Here is a 20,916-nt window from a genome sequence, read left to right as displayed (position 1 = left end):
ATGTTGTTGATTTATTTAGGAAATTTTGTTTTAACTGTCCATTTTGGTTCCAGCAGCTTGATAAAATCTAAACTATAAAGACCTGCTTTATAAAGACAAGTGGATATCTGTTGTTTTCCTCTTCTTGTGGCATGTCCTTTGTTGCCAGCAGAATCTGATAACATTCGACATTCAGTTGCGTTAATTTTTTGAGGAGTTCTATTGTTGGTTCGAAGCTCCAGTTGTAGCTTGTTGATATCCGCCGGGGCAACCAGGTGCCCGTCGTGGTTGTTGACGTCTCTTCCACGGTTCCGAACACTCGAAAGCTCCAGTATACCACTTCATTCAGAATGGAGAATCGATTCAGTGGAAGCGCTTATTCTGAACACGAAGACGCCTCTATTGAGTGTATTCGTGGCCTTGCGATCGACCACAGCAGAGCCCAACATCTGCACGGTGGAGCAAATACGCTTCAACCACAACAGTATACAGCTCAAAACCCCTATCCCCAGTCTGGAGCTTCCAGTGTATCTGTCTACTCCCAATCTTCGTCTGGCTCTCCAACCAAAGACACCTTTCGCTTGCTGACGCGTGAAATCCTAAACAATCCGCTGTTAAAATCGGTCAAAAATACAGGAAAGCCTGTTTTGATGCTCGATCCGGAGAAGTTCAATCCGATGCACTCGGTGGAGGTGCCGATCGTATACGATAAGTAAGTTGGCGTCATTATATCTTGTGGAAGCAATGCTAACATGTCATTAGTCATTCTTCCTATAATAGCGCGGGTAATTCCAGCCGGTCTGCGGAAGGATGTGAAATAATGTGGCCATTTGGCCCAGAGACATCTGAAACCGCGCCAGCAATTCCACCAAAGGCGTTTTCATATCCAGTTGATGCAAATCACTACAACAGACGCCTCCCTATTTCCAAGTCTGAGGGAAACAATGTCAAGTCTCTCGATGGTAATACGAACTATGACGACGCGTCATATGGTGAAGATCGCTATTACCAGGACTGGAAACCTTCAGCAAATGTGTCCCCCGGGCGCCAGAAACAGCGATCTCGATCCCCAGATCGAGGACGCGGCAGAGGGAGATCTTTGTCTCCTGTCAAGATCCTTGAGGATCTTGACGAGAATTCAATACTCGAATTTCTACCAAGCCCAATGAAAAGGCCTCGATCACCGCATAAAAAGCTGTTCGGCGAAAATGGTTGGCTAGGTCGCAGTCCTTCCTTGAAGGAAAGTCCCTCTGAGAAGAACAAAAGGCCTGGTTTCAAGGCGCTGGGTGAGAAGATCAAACAGCGCGTTGAGGATATCGTAAGTCCATAAACATTTTCGATCCATGGAGATTTCCTAAACCACTGCGAGAGACCGTTTTTCAATCTAACTATTCGGTTTACAGACAGGAGACGTGAAGAAATCCAAAGAACGGTTTCAATCAACCTTCCCCATTTCCTTGGACCCTCCAACCCAGGCAAAATTGTACTCCGAGGTAGAGCTTATGATATGTGTGACGGCCAACAAGTTCCTTCTCGACCAACACAAGGAGGGCCGCATATCGGTGGAATCGGTTACCAAAGTCACCAATTTCTGGGCGTCAAAGAATCGTCCGCAGGTCGTGCAGTTTCAATTCGACCAGCTCACCCAGCGTGACCTCGTCATCTATAACCTACGTACGTTCAAATTTCATGGCGAATGTGCACAGAATGTGGTAGCTCTCAATGCCACCTTGCGTAATTGGAAGGCGATCGCCAAGGAGATGAGTGTTCGTACCTTTTGCACTCCAGATAGCGTCATTAGAAAGCATATGCATGATACGCACAAGATCCTGGAGATGCTCGGCGCGCCGATTGTCACCTTCCTCGCGTTTCAGGAGCTTCAGGTCAACACACTTTCGCTCATGAAACAGGAGCAGGAGAAGAAGATGCAAGCAATGGGGAGGCATGGTGTGACGAGAGAGTATCATCCACCTTCCCTATCCCAGCGTGACAACGAAGATAAAGGAAGATCCTATGGAGGTAACCGCGAGTGAGGTCATCTAATGCATTGATCAACCAGCATTGTTTCATCCTAAAGTTCTGTACAATTCGTTCTTCTTTTCGCGACGGTTAACTTTAGCGGTGGCGTGTTTGGAGTGAGTTTCCCTGTTGTTTCTGGCGATTTTCATGCCTTTGGAACCAGGAAATGTGTCTAATTTTCGCTCCATTCTCCGAAAGCATTTGTGACAAAGTAGAACACTGTAGTTAATAGTAGTAGTTACGGATCCGCAATTAATAAGGTTACAAACACATAGTTAGTTGAGGTTCGCCTGATCCACGTGATGAACATGCTCGATTATGTAATCCTGGACAGATGACGTTTTTATGGCCGATGGATTGATCTAGCTTACAACAGTATATAACTCCCATGACAGGTATGAGTTGCTCAATTTTGCAAAGAGAGTGTATTAACGGTTATTCCCGCTCCTATACAGCTATCTCAACGCTCTTCGTGCAGTTAGGAGGGGGAGTGCCTATCCTGCACCTTCATACTATTTTCCACGCGGCTCTTGAAGGCGCTCAAGGCAACACGATACTATTCAATCGCCAGCCAGCATCTTTTACGAACCCAAGCCAATAGCTTGAAAGTCCCAATCATGATATGACCCGGCTTGTCTATATAAATCCCTATCTTCATTAATATCTCAAGCAGTCTCCTACAGATACCTGAAGCTCCATTGAGCTTTCGAAGAATGTCGAGTCTGCTTCACACCTACGGGCCAACATGCCTCCTATATGATCCCGAGGACAATCCAACAACGAAATCAGACTTCAGCACATCTACAGCTCCTCCAAAAGTCCGTGCACAATTTTTCTACCTCTCGTCGTTCCCAATAGATGATCCTTTAACTCCATTACCTGCCGCTTCCGCAAGCTCCAGCAGCTCTCAATCTAGCTTCCCTCCCCGTCCCTTTTCGGTATTGGATAATATTGCTCTGGAGGAAGCATGGCACGGACTTAGAAATGCAGTGGAGGATCAAGACGCCGATGACACTCGTAAAAGTGGTTCTGAAGAGGACAGAGCTAACAGAGCCTGGAGGCAGAAAGTTGACAGACTCATCCTTGAGGCTTTAACAGCTGTTCGCGAATATAGGGATGCTTCTCCAGATCTAAATGTGACCCCGATTAACGAACGACATGACACTTCTTCGATATTTGCTCTTGTTGAAAAACATGCGGCGATATATGGAAGTTCTGAGGGTGGTGAAACGGAAAAGAGGAGGTTTGTGGTTTCAACACTAAGAAATGTAATTGAGCAAATTAGCCGGCAAAAGGAAAGTGCCTGGCGACATGATCTACGGCCTATAATTGTTGCGCTATTCTGCGCTGCAGCTAACGAAATCCCGAATCAAGAGAAGGACACTTCTACAAAGGTTGCTGATAAATTTTCTCGACAAGTCTGTGAACAAGAAGAACCTGCTGGAGTGCCAATCCCAATTCGGATGCCTGCGGAATCAGCTGGCGATGTAGAAGCATCTAGTAATTCGATGGGACAGATCCTTGATCCTTACAATAGTCCAAAATCTTTGAAACGGCATAGCCCTCCGGCAGACCGTAAATCGAAGACTTCGAAACGGATAAGCATATCATCCCCTTGTGGTGATGACGTTTTTGGGTCTTATTCCTCACAGACAGGCAGGCCGATCCCTTCAGCTGGGGTTCATGGAGGCGATACAAATATCACCGGATCCCCATTCATCAGAGCTCCAGCGCGGAGCCCGCGATCAGTTCCTTCACCAAGGTCGCCCGCTACCCCGAGTAGAGCGTCGCATCCACTTGGTGGGATGGTGACGGTTGACCAAGGAAGCGATGTCCGTTCGGCCAAGTCCAGGGTCCATTCAGCTGGCAGCCCCTCAAAGTTTACAGTACAGCGCCTCTCTCCATCGGAACTAGAAGTGACCCCAGTACAAAGAAAAAAGGAACCAGATGCTGTTATACCGGTTGGAATATCCAGGTTACATTCAGTGGAACTTCCCAACTTGGAGGTAAGGGATTTCCTTTCTCATTTCTTTCCTCGATTGGAGATTTCTAACAAGATTTGCAGATGAAACCCATATATTGGAGCCCTATTCATGATATATCTTCCGTTATTCGAGCCACTTGGTTTTATAAGAACACCATGTTACCCGTTGAACCGGAGCTTGCTAACCAACTCGAAGCCGGCTATATGTATATGCAGCCTTGGACCGAAACCTGGCAGGATGAACTTAACAGTTGTATAGAAAACGGAGCGGAGGCAGAGATCAAAATTGTGCATCCAATCTGGCCTCCAGAAGAAGAGGTAAAAGAGCAAAGTGCCATGGAGTCCGGGCATGAGTCGAAGCCATCCAAACGATTGTCGCTCTCGAAGCCGACTGAGGCCGAGGCGGGGTCGATTGTTTATGAGAATCAAGCTGCAGGATCTATGACATTACCTGATGCTCCTAGACCATTCAAGAATTCAAGTGTGATATATGTCGATTCCAAAGAGGCGCAAATTCTGAGGCCTAACCTTTTACCTTCTGCTGCAAGGGGACGACGACCGCTTAGCGCAATTCGCAAAGGAAGGCAAATAGGAATTCCCGTTGTTCGAGGATTCAATGCACAGACCTGGGATAAACTCCACCCTGTTAAAATTCCTGCGTCCAGCGGCAGAAGAATTGTGAAAATGCATCAAACTGCTGAAAGAGATATGTTTGACCGGCGCCCTATATGCTACGCCTGCCAAATTGAGGATAGGAGACCAGTTGCTTCTGATCTGGTATTGGTCATACATGGTATCGGTCAAAAATTATCGGAGCGGGTTGAAAGTTACCATTTTACGCATGCTATTAATGCTTTCCGGAGACAAGTCAATATCGAGCTCAATAGTGACGCTGTTTGGCCTCATATGCGCCCAGAACTGGAAAGCATTATGGTTTTACCTGTCAACTGGCGGTCAACGCTGTCCCTAGAAGACGCTGACATTGAAGCTTCGACCTCCGAGGACCTAGCTACGAACAAATTCAGCCTCAAAGACATCACGCCTGAAACTATGCCGGCAATAAGAAGTTTGATCAGCGATGTTTTGCTTGATGTCCCCTATTATCTATCTCACCATAAACAGAAAATGGTTCAAGCAGTGGTCAAAGAGGCAAATCGAATATATCGTCTCTGGTGTCAAAATAATCCGGGATTTCGAAAAACTGGTAAAGTGCACTTAATTGCTCACTCGCTGGGCAGTATCATGGCAATGGATATTCTGAGTCAACAGCCAACCCATGTAGGCCATATTGATTTTGCGCATACGGAAATCAGCCAGACAATATTTGAATTTGATGCCAGCAACGTTTTTTTCTGCGGAAGCCCGGCAGGCTTCTTTTTGTTACTGAACAAATGTTTGTATCATCTCTCTTCTCATTCAGGAGATCGAACAGAAAGCTAACCCCCTCACAGCAACACTTCTCCCACGACAGAATCGAGGAAAGCCAGGAACAAACGGCGAAGACCTTGAACGAGGAGTTGCCGGGGAGGCGGGCATATATGGCTGTCTAGCAGTCGACAATCTTTATAACGTCATGCACGATACCGACCGTAAGTTCAATCACCGTTCATAACCCAGATCTATTTTTATCATCAATGCTCATCAACATCTCTATTTTTTTTTTTAGCAATCACCTACCGCCTCAACGCAGCTGTGGACAGCGATCTAGCCAACTCTCTCAAACCAGCCTCAGTCCCAAGCTCGTCCACCTCACTCTTTCAAACCGTCACCAGCGTTTTCCGCTGGGGTTCCTTGAAAAGCCAGGATCAGAGCTCCACAGACCTATCCGCTCCTTCTGTTTCGCAACAAAACAAACGCCCCGCCGGTATCGCGAAATTACCTTCCAGCGTTGAGATGGAAACGCACGACTTCTCGCGCGAGGAACTCGCGGAGAAGCGTATGGCGCTCCTGAATGATAACGGGCAGATTGATTTTTACATTAGCGGTGGCGGTGGCCCGTTGAGCATCCAGTATCTGAACATGCTAAGTGCGCATAGCAGTTATTGGGTTTTGCAGGATTTTGTGAGGTTTTTGGTGGTGGAAATTGGTAGAAAGCGTGGGAGGGACGGGACGTTATTGGCTTTGAGGGCGGAGAAAAAGAAAGGGTGGAAAAGGGCAAGGGCATACTAAGTGAGAGATCACGAATGGCTATATTGGTCGTTGAGGTGATTGCTGCATTCTTGCATTTTCAGGTGAAATTTTCGCGGCATATATTTTGACGTTTTCTGTCACCTTTTTAGAAGTTATGTTCGGAGTTTAGGTTTGGTCATCTTGGGAAGATTATGGCTTCTTTTAGGCATGGTTCATGAGGCTTATATGTCCTCTAAGTTGTTTGTTTCCGCCTATATACCCGGATGACTCCCCCCGGACGGTATCTGTTTTAGAAATTCAACACCATAAACGCGCATGCAATCTAGATGGATGGAAAACGACATATTGGTTAAGAATATCCAATACGTTCAATTTAGACTTAATATCAAGTTTTGAAATACAAGCCGATATTATTTATTTCACAATAATAGACATTTAGGTCAAAGAAACTAAATCAAATCATAATATTTCACGTTCTTTCAAACACCTTTTCTTTTATTCTTTGTCCACTTTTCGTTTCTCGTTTTATTCTTTCACTCAGGAACCACCATTCCCATCAACAATGCCTGCACCTTCTTCCCCATCTCGGCAACATCCTTCCCCGGTTCAAGAACCAACAGAGCATTAGCACCAGCTAGGCTCCCTACGCGTGAACTCCGTTGTCCCGCCCCAACACCAGGCCCACCAAGTCCGGTACTGGCCGCAAACAGGTGACCGTCTGCGTTAGATGATGTTACGATCGCGCGGTGGTACTCCGTACGTTTCGGATCGCGAGGAATGTTCTGTTTTAGCGTCACTGTGACGAGCGGGAGGCCGAGACGGGGCTGGAAGGCCCGCTGCTGGCTGCTGATGCCCAAGCCAGTCGCTTTGTGCAGGGAGGGCAGAACGAACAGGTTCAGTGTCACCAGTGCGGAAGCTGGGTTTCCTGGTAGGGAGAAGATGAGTTTCGTCTCCCGCTCCTGCTGTGCCGTGGAGTCTGTGGATGATATGGCAGGTTTGAATGGGACCGTTGCGAAGGTAGTGGGTTTTCCAGGCTTCATGGATACCCGCCCGAAGTGGATTGTACCGCCAAGTTGGCGTTCGACGGTGGGTTTTAGCAAATCCAATTCGCCCATTGAAACTCCCCCAGTTGTTATTACTATGTCAACACCTGGTGAGTTGGGAGTACCGCGGAGGGCATCGCGCAGACATTGTTCGAGATTTCCAGGGGTATCCTTCGCAATTCCAAGGTCGACGGTTGGGAAACCCCAGGCTGTGAGGCATGATATTAATGACGGGCGGTTTGAGTCACGAATCTGGCCGCCACGGAGGGAAACAGGGCCATCGTGGTCAACCAGTTCATCACCTGTGCTAAGGACCCCGACGCAGGGCTTTTTGTATACTTTGATTGTTCGGGTTCCAGTTGACGCGAGAAGGCCAATTTCCCCCCCTACTGCGGTAATCAGGTCACCCTTGTGAAGTATTTTAGATCCCAGTGCAACATCACTGCCAGGCTCGCGAACGTTTTCTCCTGGTTTGATTTCCCCCGTTAGGATTTCCACGACAGCTTCTTCCTTTCCATCAGGGGTTGTAGATATAAGGGTCGTATCTTCAACCATTACAACCGCATTGGCGTTCTCAGGAAGTGGAGCGCCAGTCGTTATGCGCGCAATTTCCCCTGGCTTCAGTGGTGGAGGCATAGACGCGGCTTGTGCATGTGACACTGATGCCACAGGAAATTTCCCTTTTATGTTTCCCTGGGTATCTGCTTGAGGAGGAGAGGTGATAACTGCGTAGCCATCCACAATGCTCGCTCTATATGCCGGGACCGCTTCGCACGCATAGACATCCTCTGCAATTACAGATCCTACAAGAGATGAATTTACATGGGCTTCAATGATGGTTGGGTCCGGAGTCTGTTCAACAATGATCTTGAGAGCTTCTTCCACAGAAAGCATCGGATAAGGAGATTCACGGTAACGTCTGGTGGGACCAGCAGTAGGGTCATTTGATTGTGGCCGGTCAGCAGGCAATGTATGAGCCTTCGGCACAACGTGACCATGTGTATGCCCATATCCCTGGCATTGGTGACGCTGCGGATGACAGTGATGACGGTGATGAGATCCTTCCTCAGTGGAGCGAGCTGATGCAGCGCTGATGCCAGCTTCTTTCTCCAGGTTCTGTACCCCACAAGCATGTAATGCTCTCGAATTAGCTCCGGCAGCCTGGATACAGGCGTGTGGAAGAAGTTTGAGGACGGCTTGGAGATTCTCTGCCGCCCCCTTTGGCGAGCCTGGTAGGGTTATAATTAATGATTTACCCCGCAAACCTGCGACAGGCCTAGACATCAATGCAACTGTGGAACCCAAATTAGAACGGATTTCAAGTAATTTATCGAAACTGCTCCGACTAGAGGTGCCATACAAGGTGTTATAGCAAGAGAAGCAGCAAGCATGCCGTGCCTAGAGAAGTCAGACCTAAATGCCAGAAACCCAAGCTGAAAACAGGTGCAATGACTTACACAAGCCCAGGTGCATGCCGATGTATGAGTGGCGATACGGCCTATGGCGGTTCGTTAGCAATTCGTAAATGCAAGTATTTGAACGGCTGATAAAGAGATAGGCTTCAATTGATATCCGTAACTTGAATTTAAGCCGCAGCGGCGCTTGCGTAGACTCTCGCCGGATACCTACCTCGGGAGTATTATCCTTCACCGCAAACCCCGTCCCCCCTGTTGTAATTATGAGATTGAAGTAATTCTCCACATCTGTCCAGGAAAGGATCTGGCGTTGGATTTCCACGACATTATCCGGGACAATTACAATTGCGGGATCATCCCACTTGTCCCCTCCTTCCACGGCGAATGTCTGGGTTAGAGCGCTGCCCGCCTTATCAGTTGAAGGATCCCGATAGGCGGTGTCGGAAATTATCAGGATAGCAGCCTTTAATTTAGAGGCAGCCATAGAGAGAAATTCGAGGATTTTCAAATAGGAGCTTCGCGTGCGCAGTATGATGGTTGGAGATGGTATCCATACTAGTTGTTGTAGAATCTGGGCAGAGGAATGTATGAAGTTGGCTCTTGGCGATAGTGCGATAAGATAAGGCCGAGCAACTTGGCGACATCATGCTACTTCAACGTGTCAGCTCTTCTAGTCCAGGACAACTTTGTACAGAATGTACACCATATGGAATACAACAAGCATGGATGGGTAAGGCTCTCTTGGACTAGCTCAGGTCCTCAGAGAATCCGTTGGCCGTAATGGAGCTTTTTCTCCCATATTTGGCCGTCGTGTGAGTCTGCAAAGACAGGGGGGATTATATTTCAGGCCACAGAACAATGGCTATCTATCTATCATGTGTGAGATGAGTTGGAAATATCTCCGGGCAGCTGGGAGATTACCCTCCTTCGTCCTCCTGATCTACGTAGAAGATAAGATTGCTCAAACGGTCCTTTGAGGTTGGTGGATGATGTTGGCATCACCCATAAATCCTAGCTACAACAGCCGTTGTTTTCATGATTTGCCACCATATTTTTAGTGGTTCTGTGTACGGAGTATGTATGTAGTGAGTGCGATATATCATTGCCAAGGTGAGTCGAAACCGTCCACACTGTGGATAAATTGAGATATGACCGGACGAAGACAGGAGATAAAATAATACTCCCATGCAAACAAAAATACTATACAGAATATATCAAAACACCTGACTGAACGGGCAGTGATTCCATTCCCTTCCTTCCTAGATGCATTTCCACACACATCTGTCCCTCCATGCTGGGCACATTAAAAAAGCTATGACTCCATGTCTAGTCCATTCGTAATATATCACATGGGAAATTTTAGTCCAAATCGCCCCGGATTAATTTTATCGTGGGTTGATGGTAAATGAAGGAGGGAAAACAATAAATATGTAAAAAGTTGTAAAAGTTGTAAAAGTTGCAAAAAAAATGCGCCAGCTATCTTGTATTGCATAAGAGATTCCTGGCACAACGGGACTCTCCAACCTCATGCCTCATTTTGTGACAGGGAATATTCCTATGTCTACAATGTATCCAGATGAATTTCACAATAATTTTCTCGACTGTTTCACGACCTTCAAGCAAAGTCGTTTGCCTTTCCGGATATCAGTAGGCCGACAATCAGACCGAAGAGGCCAAGGACGGAGCTAAAGATCTCAATCACAAGGACTTTGACGAATCTGGCATTGTTGTTAAACTCATCAGAAAAAGCTGTACGAGTGTATATATGATAAGAAACAGGGGGAGGGGTTTAGATCAAAGACCTAAAAAAAAGAGGGGGCGGCTACTAACAAGGAAGGATCCGCCGCATCAGCCAACGCCGCACTGCTTCCGTTCACGCCCACAGCAATACCGCAGACGAGGTTGCATACCCCGACTGTCAAGCCGCCCCAGAATAGTGCATAACCAGTGTACAAGTTGCTTCCGGAGGACAGGTCGTCGGTGGGGACGTAGGAAATCTTGGAAGAAAAGACAATGGACATTATAACGCCGTAAATGGCCACGACTTCGCAGAAGATGATAGAAATCAGGTTTTTCGTCCGTATTCTTGGGGCCTTGACCGCACCGCCTAGGATCGAGGAGCCCGTGATGAATATTCCCCTGTGGACGAAGACGAATAAGAAATGGTAAGTTAGAGGAGTATGTCCGATAAAACTTAATGTGTTTGTATATATATTTATGTATGTATAGCGGTTTGAGAAGGAAAACTTACCACGCTGCTCCGACGACTGATAAACCGATACATAGACCTATGCCAGTGGTTGCAAAAGTATATGGAGACACTGTCTCGAGAAACAAGCCGATCTGTTTTATTTCACATTGCTTTATCAGCGGGGACTGTGTTCATGTCGCGCATGAGGAGCAGAAAGCATAGAGGTTTGCGGCGGATCGAAATCTTACGTTGAAGGCTTCACCCTCGCCATTGAAGAGCATGTCTGTACACGTTTTCAACGTTTTTCAGAAGTCAGCTCCGATGTGTGAAAACAAAACCAACACCCTCGCAGCAGTGTATTTGCACTCACAAAGCCCAACAATGACCAGGAAGACGAGAACACCGCCAGCCGGGTACAGGAGACCCATGGTCTTCTCTTGTACCTGTGTCGAATTAATTCCAACACAGCGTAAGGTGGCAGGTTGGAGGGGATCGAAATGCGGGGGCAGCGGCCAAGTATGCTTGCTGGAACCCGCAGCAGCAAAGGCGAAAAGTAATACGACTATGAGGAGAGGAGGTGGTGCAGGACAATGCTACAGGAAGTGTATACGCACCTCAGGCTGTGAGCTTTGGGGCTTAATGTCTGCGGCTAAAGGAAGCTTTCCCTTACTAAGATATTTAACCGCGCGGAACCAGCCATTTTCGCAAGCTTGCCCCAACTGAACCAGCCAGATAACCAACAAGAGGATATATCCCGGCGCTCTGGAAGGCGAAGACACCTGTTCTTGTCCTTGTCTTTGAATTCTTCCGATTGATTTGCAACGGCTGCTACGACTTTTAGTGCATATTCTCAGGCACGCAGGCGCAGCATACATACCCAGCTGTTGACGATCTCCTGGTTCCTGCGACCTCGAAATATATCTGCCTTGGGATCAACTCTGCAAACTCCTTCTAACGCTTGAGAGATCTAACCACGAGTTGTCCTAACACCCCCGACAATAACAGAATAATAAGCAATCTCCGCCATGGCTTCACAATCAGCCACAGAATCGTACTCAAACCCTCTTAAGAAGTTCAAGTACGTCCCTTGTGTTCACCACGCGCAATCTAAAACCTACATCCCTTGTTGATTCAAGAAACGCCATACTGATTGGGCCCTTTTAGATTGGTTTTCCTTGGAGAACAAAGTGGTGGGTAAAACCGTTGTCAATCCGCGACAGGTTTCTATTTACTGACACCTGGTTTAAATTCTCGGTATAACGGACGCAGTTGGAAAGACCTCCCTGATCACCAGATTCATGTACGATTCATTCGACAATATGTATCAGGCTACAATTGGCATCGACTTCCTGTCAAAAGTAGGATCACAGCCTTCCTCCAATAGACCGCCACGGTTACCGTTTATTATGGGAGCGAGCCGCGACTGACTCTCCTGTGGACTGTAGACAATGTACCTTGAAGACCGGACGGTCCGTCTCCAGCTATGGGATACTGCCGGCCAAGAGCGATTCCGCTCCTTAATCCCCTCCTACATCCGCGACTCGAGCGTAGCAGTCGTCGTCTACGATATCTCGAACGCAAAATCATTCCAAAACACACGCAAATGGGTCGACGATGTGCGCGGCGAACGGGGTAATGACGTGATCATCGTGCTTGTGGGGAACAAGACCGATCTGAACGATAAGCGAGAAGTAACGACAGCCCAGGGGGAGGAGGAGGCTAAGAAGCATGGACTCATGTTCATCGAGACAAGCGCGAAGGTTGGGCACAATGTCAAGCAGCTATTTCGGAGGATAGCTCAGGCTCTGCCGGGCATGGACGATGAGGCGGGGAGAGGTGCTAACCAAAGTAAGTGTTTTTTGGTTTTGGTTTTGGTTTTGGTTTTGTTGCTCATTCGTTACCCTTTTGGTGAAACCGTTTAATGGGGAACAATCTACTAACTCATTCTTCTCTGAAGTGATTGATGTTAATATCAACCCTACACAGCCTGTGAGCAACGATGGATGCGCATGCTAGGAGGAAATTCCTGGTCGACTCAATGTTAAGGATCTGCGTCTTTTCAATTCTATGACATTTACTTGCTCTGCGTATCATTGTTGTAATGTCTTCTCTCTCTTATGCTCTCATTTCTATATATATTTTTCTTTCTCTTTCCCTTCTTTCTCAGCTTTTCAAGCTGCGGCGCTCAAATTTTTCCTTCCTCTCGATCGTAGATAGGAATTTTTTTGTCCCATTGTTATATTATGCAGTTCCAATGTTGAGTCGAGTTAAACTCTCCACTGGCACCGGCTAGCATTATTACTGACTACGTATGGATCTGGGGTCTGATTCTCCTATTTCTTGGGATTCTGTTTTCTGCTTTTATTTTCAGATTACCTTTAGTACCGACGTTTCGTTATGCATTGCTCCCCGGAGTTGTTTCGTCACTCATCCTGAATTGCTTTCATAGTTATTTTTTGTGCGCCTTTTTCTAAGTTGTTTGGCTTTTCTTCTCATTCCTATTCCTATTTTTTTCTGTAACCTCTACTACTCAAGCAAAAAGTGCGCTTATCTTTTGTGTATAGCTCTTATATATACCGTCCGTATTCGAACAAGGGCTGGGCGGGCCCTGAGGAAGTTATAGACCCGTATTCTCAAACCTAGACGGTCATGGCCAATTTTTATATCAACTTTCGCATACCGAAGTACGTATGTGCAAATATGCTACGGGTCTTCATGTACACTCCACGATCGGCTCGGTGTGCTGAAGCTAAGGATCAGAAGAAACCAGTAGAGAGGCATAGGTGTAATAAGAATGTCGATAATACGATGAATATGGATGGATAACTCTAACTAGGGATTGAGAATTATACTCCTTACCCAGCTAATTACAACGCTGCCAAATTGAGAGGCCGGCTAAATATACCTCTCAGGAAGAGAACACAGGCCGGTGTATACTGCGTATAGGCAATGCAAGGCACGAGTAAGCCGTGCGGCATCCTCAATAGTCACCGCCTAGCTATCAGTCCATTTAGGAGCGTTCCTCCCTTCCTTTTTGCTTACCGCGGCATTGTTTATTTGTTTATTTTCTTTTTCAATGAGTTTTTCTTTTCTTCCTTTTTCCCTCCTTTCTTCTAGCTTTGTAACTAAGGAATAAGATAGTAGCATTATAAAACAATCGGTTCATTTTAATCCTTGTTATCTTAGGAATCCTAGAAACAAGAAGCAATACAATAAGCACGTTAGTTGATAACTACGAGTTCCTCTGCAGAGCTTTTACAGCTTATGTAAGAATCCCCCCATTGTGTTGCTTTCTCACGCACCACGCGAACTTCACAGAGTGATCCTTTTTTCCTCCGCTCAAGAGATGACATCTCTATCGGAACATGAGCGCAATGTGGTTGAGAGCCATGCATTGGGTGAATCTCTCAATCATTTACTAGAGCCACTTCAGGATGTAGAGCGTTCATATTCCCTGGTCAATTCTCTTGGCGTCGCCGACGACAGGCCTGAACAAGATTGCCAGGAAGCAGTATCGCTTCTCCTTTCTGCTTTGATAAACACAGAAGCATCTCTATTACTTCAGTCAAGGTTCAGCAGTCGCGATATAGCTTCTGAACTTTTCTCTCTCTCCCTGCGTGTCCGAAAAGGCAGCTTCTGCTACAACGACTATCGCCCGCTTGTGAAGCTTATCATTCAAAGGAATCCAAATGCATCCGACTACGACATCTGGAGCGCCGTTCTCGATCTCATCGGGACTAATTCAAGGACTACCCCTCCACCGCGCCCTGTCGTGATCCTTCAACAAACACTCTCTGTGCGCAACACTAGCAGTTTCGCGAACTCGACGGAATACCGAAAGTATGTGGATACTGTACTCAAAGAAGAGCTCAGCAATTTCCACGCGTGTGATAATATAACACTATGACCACTAGGTTATCCATAGCAAAAAGCCAACGTAACCATTTGTTAAATGGTTGCGCTCATAGTAATATATATACCTGTGGGTGTGGTGGTGTGCCCCGGCCCACAGCGGGCGTTGCCACCCAACCCACCTATACACTGCAACCGCCAGCCGCAGCATAGTGGGGAACCACACGCGGACGCCACCAAAATTTTTGAAACCTATTTTGGGAATATCACAGGACTCGATTCGACAGCACAGGCTGTCTTGGATAAATGCAAGGAGTGAGATAATCCACTGTATAATGAGGAGAGGGGTTGGCAGGACTGGCCAGCGACAGCAGTGGAAAAGGAAGTGCTGAAATGGCTGTCACAGGTCATCAAAAGTCTTGTGCAGTTTGCAGAGGCATATGATGCAACTCAAAGAATCAATCGGAGGCCTCTAGCGCGACCTTTTCAGCCGTTGGAGGGATCTATCACAAAGCGAAAGCTTGATATCGGTTTTGTTGATGATATAAATGCCACTGAATCCTCCAGATGTCATTGGTCTCAGATTCTGGTGCCAGGGGAGCTGAAGAATGATAAGAAATATGACAGTCCATCAAGCGTGTGGCTTGATCTAGGAAGGTATGCTAGGGAGGTTCTAGCTGCCCAGGATTCATGACGTTTTATTCTTGGATTCACTCTCTGTGGGCCGTCCCTGCGGCTGTGGGTGTTTGACCGCCTTGGAGGGATAGCATCAGAGAGCTTTGATATCAACAAAAAAAGACCTCCAGTTTGTCTCTGTTGTCCTTGGGTTCCTTCTGATGAACCAGGGGCAGCTTGGATTCGACCCTACCATCTCATCACCACTTATTGGCAAGGTAGTAGTTCTCACTGGCGCCGCTGAAGGTCTGGGACAGGAGGTCGTCGTTGCTTTTGTTGCCGCGGGCGCCGAGCGCATTGCCATAGTGGACAGTTCCAGTATTTCGGATACTCATGCAAGGGCCTCACAAGTTGCCAGAGAGGCTGGAAGGCTAGGAGTGGAAATACTATCCGTGCAGTTTGAAGTTTGAAATACTGCAAGCGTCGATGCTGGAGTTACTGCGATTCATTCGAGATGGGTACATGCGGATATTCTCATCAATACGCCGTGCCGGGCTTCCTCGCTTGACCGGCAGCGACAACCTTTGGGCGCGAGCGATATTGACAACTAGTGGAAGTCATGGGAGGTCAATGTCAAAGATGCATTTGTAGTTGCTCATGCATTGCTGCCGCTCCTATTGAAAGGGGGTGAGAAGAAAATAGTCAACATCGGCTCAACTAGCTCCTCGTCACTCAAATCCACACCTCATGCACAAGATTTGTCTGGATAGGCAATGATGCGCCTGTCTGAGGGACCCATGGCAGATCGCGGGAACGAAGGATTGTTGGCGTATACACTACTTCCGAGTCAGTATGGAGTGGGAAATACGGGAGAATCAATAAATCCGAGTAAGTGCAGCAATGCAAAACTCCAAGACGACGATGATGAGAATGAAGGCTAACAGAGCTCCTCCCTTGATCTGTTGACCAACCAGAACTTACCAGTGATGCCCTCGCCCATCTGACAAGTAGACGACAAGAGAGCTTCGCTGGCAGACATATCAAGCGTGAGAAGGGTGTACACGATGTCATCTCTGATAATGACTGGTTGCTGGCAAAAGAAGAGGCCGTGTGCCAAGAAGTAGCTATTGACTAACTTAGCCAGTTAGTAAACTAACAACCCTCAAAGAAAGCTTTGCTCCGGCGGTCCAGTTGGAAATAAATTATTACTCACACGGAGCACTTGCTAGTTATGTTCTGATGGGTGATTTAATGATATGATGATACTCGGTTCTCTGGAGCTGTATGCGGATGATTAACTGGTGGATGTTGCTGTCTGGCTAGAATGCAACCAGCAAGTCCAATTGCCAGGGGTCAGATGGCCCTCATTCAGAGCTATTTCGTGACCAGCGTGGGAGCCGAGAAGCCATGCAATAATGGTGGTTGACGCAGAAATCTCGCAGAGATCCAAGAAGATGATTGATTTCCAAAAAGGGGAACCAATCACTGATTGGCCAGATGCGACAGGGACATGGGATCCCTGCAAGGCTTATTCCCACCTCCTGGGCCACCGGCGAAGAACACCATCATGCTCTCTCTCTGCTCCCCCCATGGCTCCAGCTGCTGGATACATACTCATGCGGAGAACAGTCGTGGCTGCTTCCAGCCAACATGTTAACCAGCTCATAATCCCCCCTGCAAGGGTTGCCATCTCTGTTTGGCACGGCCCCGAACCCGATATGGCTGAGACAGATCCCAGCAAACGCTATGGAGTGTATAAAAAGAAATCAGAGGCCAACAACAGAGTAAGTTATTGTAGATACTATGTTTTTTTTTGTTCCCCTGCTCATTTCATCGTGTGATTCGGACCTCCGAGCTGGACGATTATAATAATCCGCTTCCTTTGAAAGGTGTGAGAAAACACTCTGCCTCGCACTGTCGCCATTAAAAAACTATTCTTCATTATACTGTTAGTATTCGACGTGAACCCACTCCAACACCATAGCTAAGATGGTGATGCTTCGATTGACCGCTGAGCAATACCGAAAATTGCCAATTCTTGTCGACGAAAAGACATGCATCGGCAAGACCTATATAATCACTGGCGGCAACTCTGGACTGGGACTTGAGACCGCGCGACATCTCGTCTCAGCATCAGCCGAACGTGTCGTGCTAGCAGTGAGAAATCTCAAGGCTGGAGAAGCCGCGAAAAATGACATTGAGAAGACGACCGGGCGCAAGGGAGTTGTCCAAGTACGCATCTCTCAACACAACCAGCGATATCACTGGTACTAACCCCAATACATCTAGGTACGACACATAGACATGTCAACATACGCGTCTGTCCAGAGCTTCGTCAAGAAGATAACGGAAGAACTGGACAGAATTGACGGATTTGTATGCAACGCAGGGCTCATGATCGACGCGTGGTCGCAGTCTGAGGGCATGGAAACAAGCATGTTTGTCAATGTTGTCAACACGGTGTTCCTCGGCGCCCTGATGATGCCGAAACTCAAAGACTCTGCCATCAAGTTCAGCATTAAGCCCACTCTCGTTTTCATCGTCAGTGTTCTTGGATATACTGCCAAAGGTGAGATGGACAAGAGCCGCAATGGTGTTATATTCGAAGGGCTCAACGATCAGAAGCGCGCCAACATGGACTCGAGGTGAGATTCAAGCTTTCATTCCTTTTTGCAATATTGCCACTGACAAATAGTGCAAGGTATGCGCTCACCAAGCTTGTGGGGGAGTGCGCTGTACGTCAGTTTGCAGCACTCTGCCCAGTCGAGCGTACAGGCGTTGTCATCACCATGGTCGCACCCGGTCTTTGCAGCACCGGCCTAGGACGCGATGCCCGCACTTTCACTAAAATCATGCACGAAGCAGTCCGAGCCATGATGGCACGTACAGCAGAGGTGGGCAGCCGCACCATCCTCCACGGGCTGCTGGTGGGAGAGGATGGTCATGGCAAGCTTCTTTCCGGGTGCAAGATCAAAGAATTCTGGGTTCCAACGTGGCTCACTGATCCGGAGGGCCAAATGCTGCAGAAAGGTATTTGGGACGAGCTTGTTTTGAAATTGGAATCTGTCCAGCCTGGGTGCATCGCCATGCTAAAGTAGAACAACTATTTCCATGTCAACTTTTTTTTTTTTGCGACAATTCATCGATTCTCTCAGCTCTTTCATTTCCCATCTATACCTACGATACTGAAAGCAAATTAGTTAGTCCGTTTTTACTAATTACCCTGTTAATAACAGGCTGTAGATTCTTCTCTCTCGGATTTTAATTCAATAGACAGGTAAAAATTATCATGGAAGATTTTGTTAAGATGTCCTTGTCGAAGTGTGCTCCCAGTATCTTAAAATGCAAAAGTTGGGATAACACTGGGGTTCTAAATTTTGAGAGAATTTGATAGGCAAAGTGGCATGTTTTTGCCATCAAATTGTGCTTTAGACCGATGAACCCGGTCTTCTTCCACCTGATAGGCTGGTTAACCGGACCAAGTCTTCAGCCGTTGCGGCTGTTTGCAGGCATTATTGATGTCGTTGTGGAATCGAGAGTGTTAAATCCTCATCGCTAATGAAAACTACCCCGTTCTCCTCTTGTCTCTAGCATTTCCTGTGGATAATGGAACTACATGATTCTCGGACCACGCAGTAGAACTACTGTGTGCTAAGTTATATCCTACATGATTGGCGTGCGGGGGAAGCTGGAATGGGCTAAACTAGTTAACTACATATGTATGTAATTAACTCCCTGGTTTCTCCAGCATACAGGTTCCTGGGCCGCGCGGGATGACGAGATCAAACTCCAAACTCCATCCTCCGTATTCTTATCCGGGGGCAGCGAGGGTGGCTTTTCTCCAAAGTTGTCAGCACCGATTGTCCCATGGGTGTTTATTTCTTACCCATGGCGACGTCGGGTTTCGGATGCCAGATGTCCTCCTAGTTGATTTTCATGGCAAACATAATCCGCACCATATATTCTGCACCCAAACGACAAGGCACCGAAATCTCGTTCCAGTGAGTGATGCAAAACAACAAAGTGCCACTGCAGGCTGCCAGGCCAAACTTAGAGCGGAGAACTCTAGTCTTCATCCACCCACGGTTGACGCAGACGGAGTTGTAACGAAATGCGCCCCACTTGCCATAATGATGGAAAGTCATGTCGGATTGGCAATTTATGTCCTTGCGTGCATGGGCATGGGCGTGCTGGTACTCCTTTTATCAGCACGACTGAGTTCCTTTGCTGTGCGTCATCTTTTTCGAGAAACGGGTGTGAAGCTTGCCATAGTCTCTCCCCGGCTTCACACTGTTGCCTTGGATGCTGCATCGACTCTAGAGGGAAATAGCACTTGTCAGCTAAACGGAGATGGTGCTATAATCATTCGGCCCGCGGATGAATGGGGAACGCTTTTGCAGGGAACGGATGCCGCAGGTGGACGCCAATCGACAAGAGCTGCACAAAACACTCATTTTGTGTCTGAACAGGATCATCAGGTCATTACCCTCCATTCGTCTGGGATGTCAGGGCTAGCAGGTGCCTCGACTGGGGCCGGTGCCGAAGGCTAATGGAACGCCAGTTTTCAAATCACTCATCGCTTATGACGGCTCGCCTCTCGAGTACTCCTGGAAGTGGAACACAAGAACCAGCGAGCCTGACAATCGCTACTCGCGGGAGGCGATCGGCAAGGACTCGGGTACGGCATCTGATCCACTAAACCATGATCCAACAATAGATTACATGGACAAGGTGACTCGGGTGCTTCCAGCAGTCGACTATTCATGGTATCGTCAGTTCTTAACGGAAATTTACCGCCCTGATAAAGAGTTTTATGCCAAGGAGCTCGAAGCTAGAGAGCCACTAGCCACAACTCTCATGCACGCCGTCGAGTACAACAAAGAGGCCAGTTTCGGCCTCAAATCGTACTTCCTAGCGAGAAAACTGTTTATCGGAGGTGATCCAGCCACAACGCATGAATAGGACGATGCGATTATGAAACTGAATTGCGGTAAAGCCCACCCAGGCAGGGATGCTTTGATGCATTTTCTGGGCAACAGCCCTGAGGGCAAACTGATGAAACCCAACGTGATGGGCATGGACAATGTGGAGCCTTCCAAATCGCGACTTAAGATATATTTCACTTCAGCGAACACCAGCTTCAAGTCAGTCCGCGAAATTATGACAATGGGCGGCATCAGCGACATCTCGGAGGAGAGTTTGCAGAATTTGCGCTCCATGATCCTTGCTGTGTTGGGTCTGCCAGCCGATTTTCCCGAGGAGAAAGAGATTTCCGTTGAGTCCACTACAGCCGGACAAACGTGGAAGGATTTTGAAGCCCTCTGCGAGGGATTTATTTATTTCTTTGATATTGCCCCCACTAGCGGCAGGCCCCAGGTCAAATTTTTCTTGACTACTCCCAAGTATGGGGCGGACGACCTGACCATTGCTCGCAATTTGATGGCCTGGATGGATGAGCAGGGTCGAGGCACGTACTGTGATGCGTACATCGGTATGCTAAAAAGGCTTGCCGAACAGGGGCCTGGAGAACGGGAAGGGAATGCACGGATACATCAGTTATCAGTGCTCGCAGAAGGGAGAGCCTGACATCAAGTCTTACATCTCTCCTGAGCTATACTGCAAGGCCGGGTACGAAGCGCACCTAAAAGGACTGGTCTGAAAGTGAATGGATAGTCAAATGAACCAAAG

At 47.5% G+C, this 20,916-nt stretch overlaps 8 protein-coding genes across 8 annotated transcripts; 6 read left to right on the top strand and 2 right to left on the bottom strand.

Moving 5' to 3' along the window:
* Nucleotides 1–329: 329 nt before the first annotated feature.
* HCBG_05058 (uncharacterized protein) lies at nt 330–2,012 on the top strand (the record flags this gene model as incomplete). Its single annotated transcript, XM_045432107.1, has 3 exons — nt 330–691; nt 760–1,297; nt 1,383–2,012. The coding sequence occupies 3 exons, from the start codon at nt 330–332 to the stop codon at nt 2,010–2,012; spliced, it is 1,530 nt and encodes a 509-aa protein (XP_045287319.1).
* Nucleotides 2,013–2,711: 699 nt separating this feature from the next.
* On the top strand, nt 2,712–6,151 carry HCBG_05057 (DDHD domain-containing protein; the record flags this gene model as incomplete). Its single annotated transcript, XM_045432106.1, has 4 exons — nt 2,712–3,241; nt 3,284–4,004; nt 4,064–5,375; nt 5,649–6,151. 4 exons carry the CDS (start codon nt 2,712–2,714, stop codon nt 6,149–6,151), a joined length of 3,066 nt encoding a protein of 1,021 aa, XP_045287318.1.
* Nucleotides 6,152–6,392: 241 nt separating this feature from the next.
* On the bottom strand, nt 6,393–9,090 carry HCBG_05056 (molybdenum cofactor biosynthesis protein; the record flags this gene model as incomplete). Its single annotated transcript, XM_045432105.1, has 4 exons — nt 6,393–8,447; nt 8,516–8,553; nt 8,613–8,653; nt 8,785–9,090. The coding sequence occupies 4 exons, from the start codon at nt 9,052–9,054 to the stop codon at nt 6,646–6,648; spliced, it is 2,151 nt and encodes a 716-aa protein (XP_045287317.1).
* A 592-nt stretch (nt 9,091–9,682) lies between these two features.
* Nucleotides 9,683–11,461, bottom strand: HCBG_05055 (vacuolar ATPase V0 domain subunit c; the record flags this gene model as incomplete). Its single annotated transcript, XM_045432104.1, has 6 exons — nt 9,683–10,288; nt 10,401–10,709; nt 10,822–10,913; nt 11,010–11,044; nt 11,132–11,204; nt 11,432–11,461. 6 exons carry the CDS (start codon nt 11,459–11,461, stop codon nt 10,186–10,188), a joined length of 642 nt encoding a protein of 213 aa, XP_045287316.1.
* A 325-nt stretch (nt 11,462–11,786) lies between these two features.
* HCBG_05054 (Rab family GTPase YPT6) lies at nt 11,787–13,004 on the top strand (the record flags this gene model as incomplete). Its single annotated transcript, XM_045432103.1, has 5 exons — nt 11,787–11,839; nt 11,926–11,951; nt 12,031–12,119; nt 12,207–12,609; nt 12,719–13,004. 5 exons carry the CDS (start codon nt 11,787–11,789, stop codon nt 12,775–12,777), a joined length of 630 nt encoding a protein of 209 aa, XP_045287315.1.
* Nucleotides 13,005–14,107: 1,103 nt separating this feature from the next.
* On the top strand, nt 14,108–15,698 carry HCBG_05053 (uncharacterized protein; the record flags this gene model as incomplete). Its single annotated transcript, XM_045432102.1, has 3 exons — nt 14,108–14,601; nt 14,959–15,283; nt 15,420–15,698. The coding sequence occupies 3 exons, from the start codon at nt 14,108–14,110 to the stop codon at nt 15,696–15,698; spliced, it is 1,098 nt and encodes a 365-aa protein (XP_045287314.1).
* Nucleotides 15,699–17,217: 1,519 nt separating this feature from the next.
* HCBG_05052 (uncharacterized protein) lies at nt 17,218–18,326 on the top strand (the record flags this gene model as incomplete). Its single annotated transcript, XM_045432101.1, has 3 exons — nt 17,218–17,460; nt 17,518–17,873; nt 17,930–18,326. 3 exons carry the CDS (start codon nt 17,218–17,220, stop codon nt 18,324–18,326), a joined length of 996 nt encoding a protein of 331 aa, XP_045287313.1.
* An 810-nt stretch (nt 18,327–19,136) lies between these two features.
* On the top strand, nt 19,137–20,873 carry HCBG_05051 (uncharacterized protein; the record flags this gene model as incomplete). Its single annotated transcript, XM_045432100.1, has 4 exons — nt 19,137–19,746; nt 19,790–19,906; nt 20,234–20,719; nt 20,746–20,873. 4 exons carry the CDS (start codon nt 19,137–19,139, stop codon nt 20,871–20,873), a joined length of 1,341 nt encoding a protein of 446 aa, XP_045287312.1.
* Between the last annotated feature and the right edge of the window lie 43 nt (nt 20,874–20,916).

This window comes from Histoplasma capsulatum, assembly GCF_000150115.1.
Source record: "Histoplasma capsulatum G186AR genomic scaffold supercont2.6, whole genome shotgun sequence".
Classification (NCBI taxonomy): Eukaryota; Fungi; Ascomycota; class Eurotiomycetes; order Onygenales; family Ajellomycetaceae; genus Histoplasma; species Histoplasma capsulatum.
Note: the sequence above shows the minus strand (reverse complement) of the source record. Positions and strands in the feature narration are given on the sequence as shown.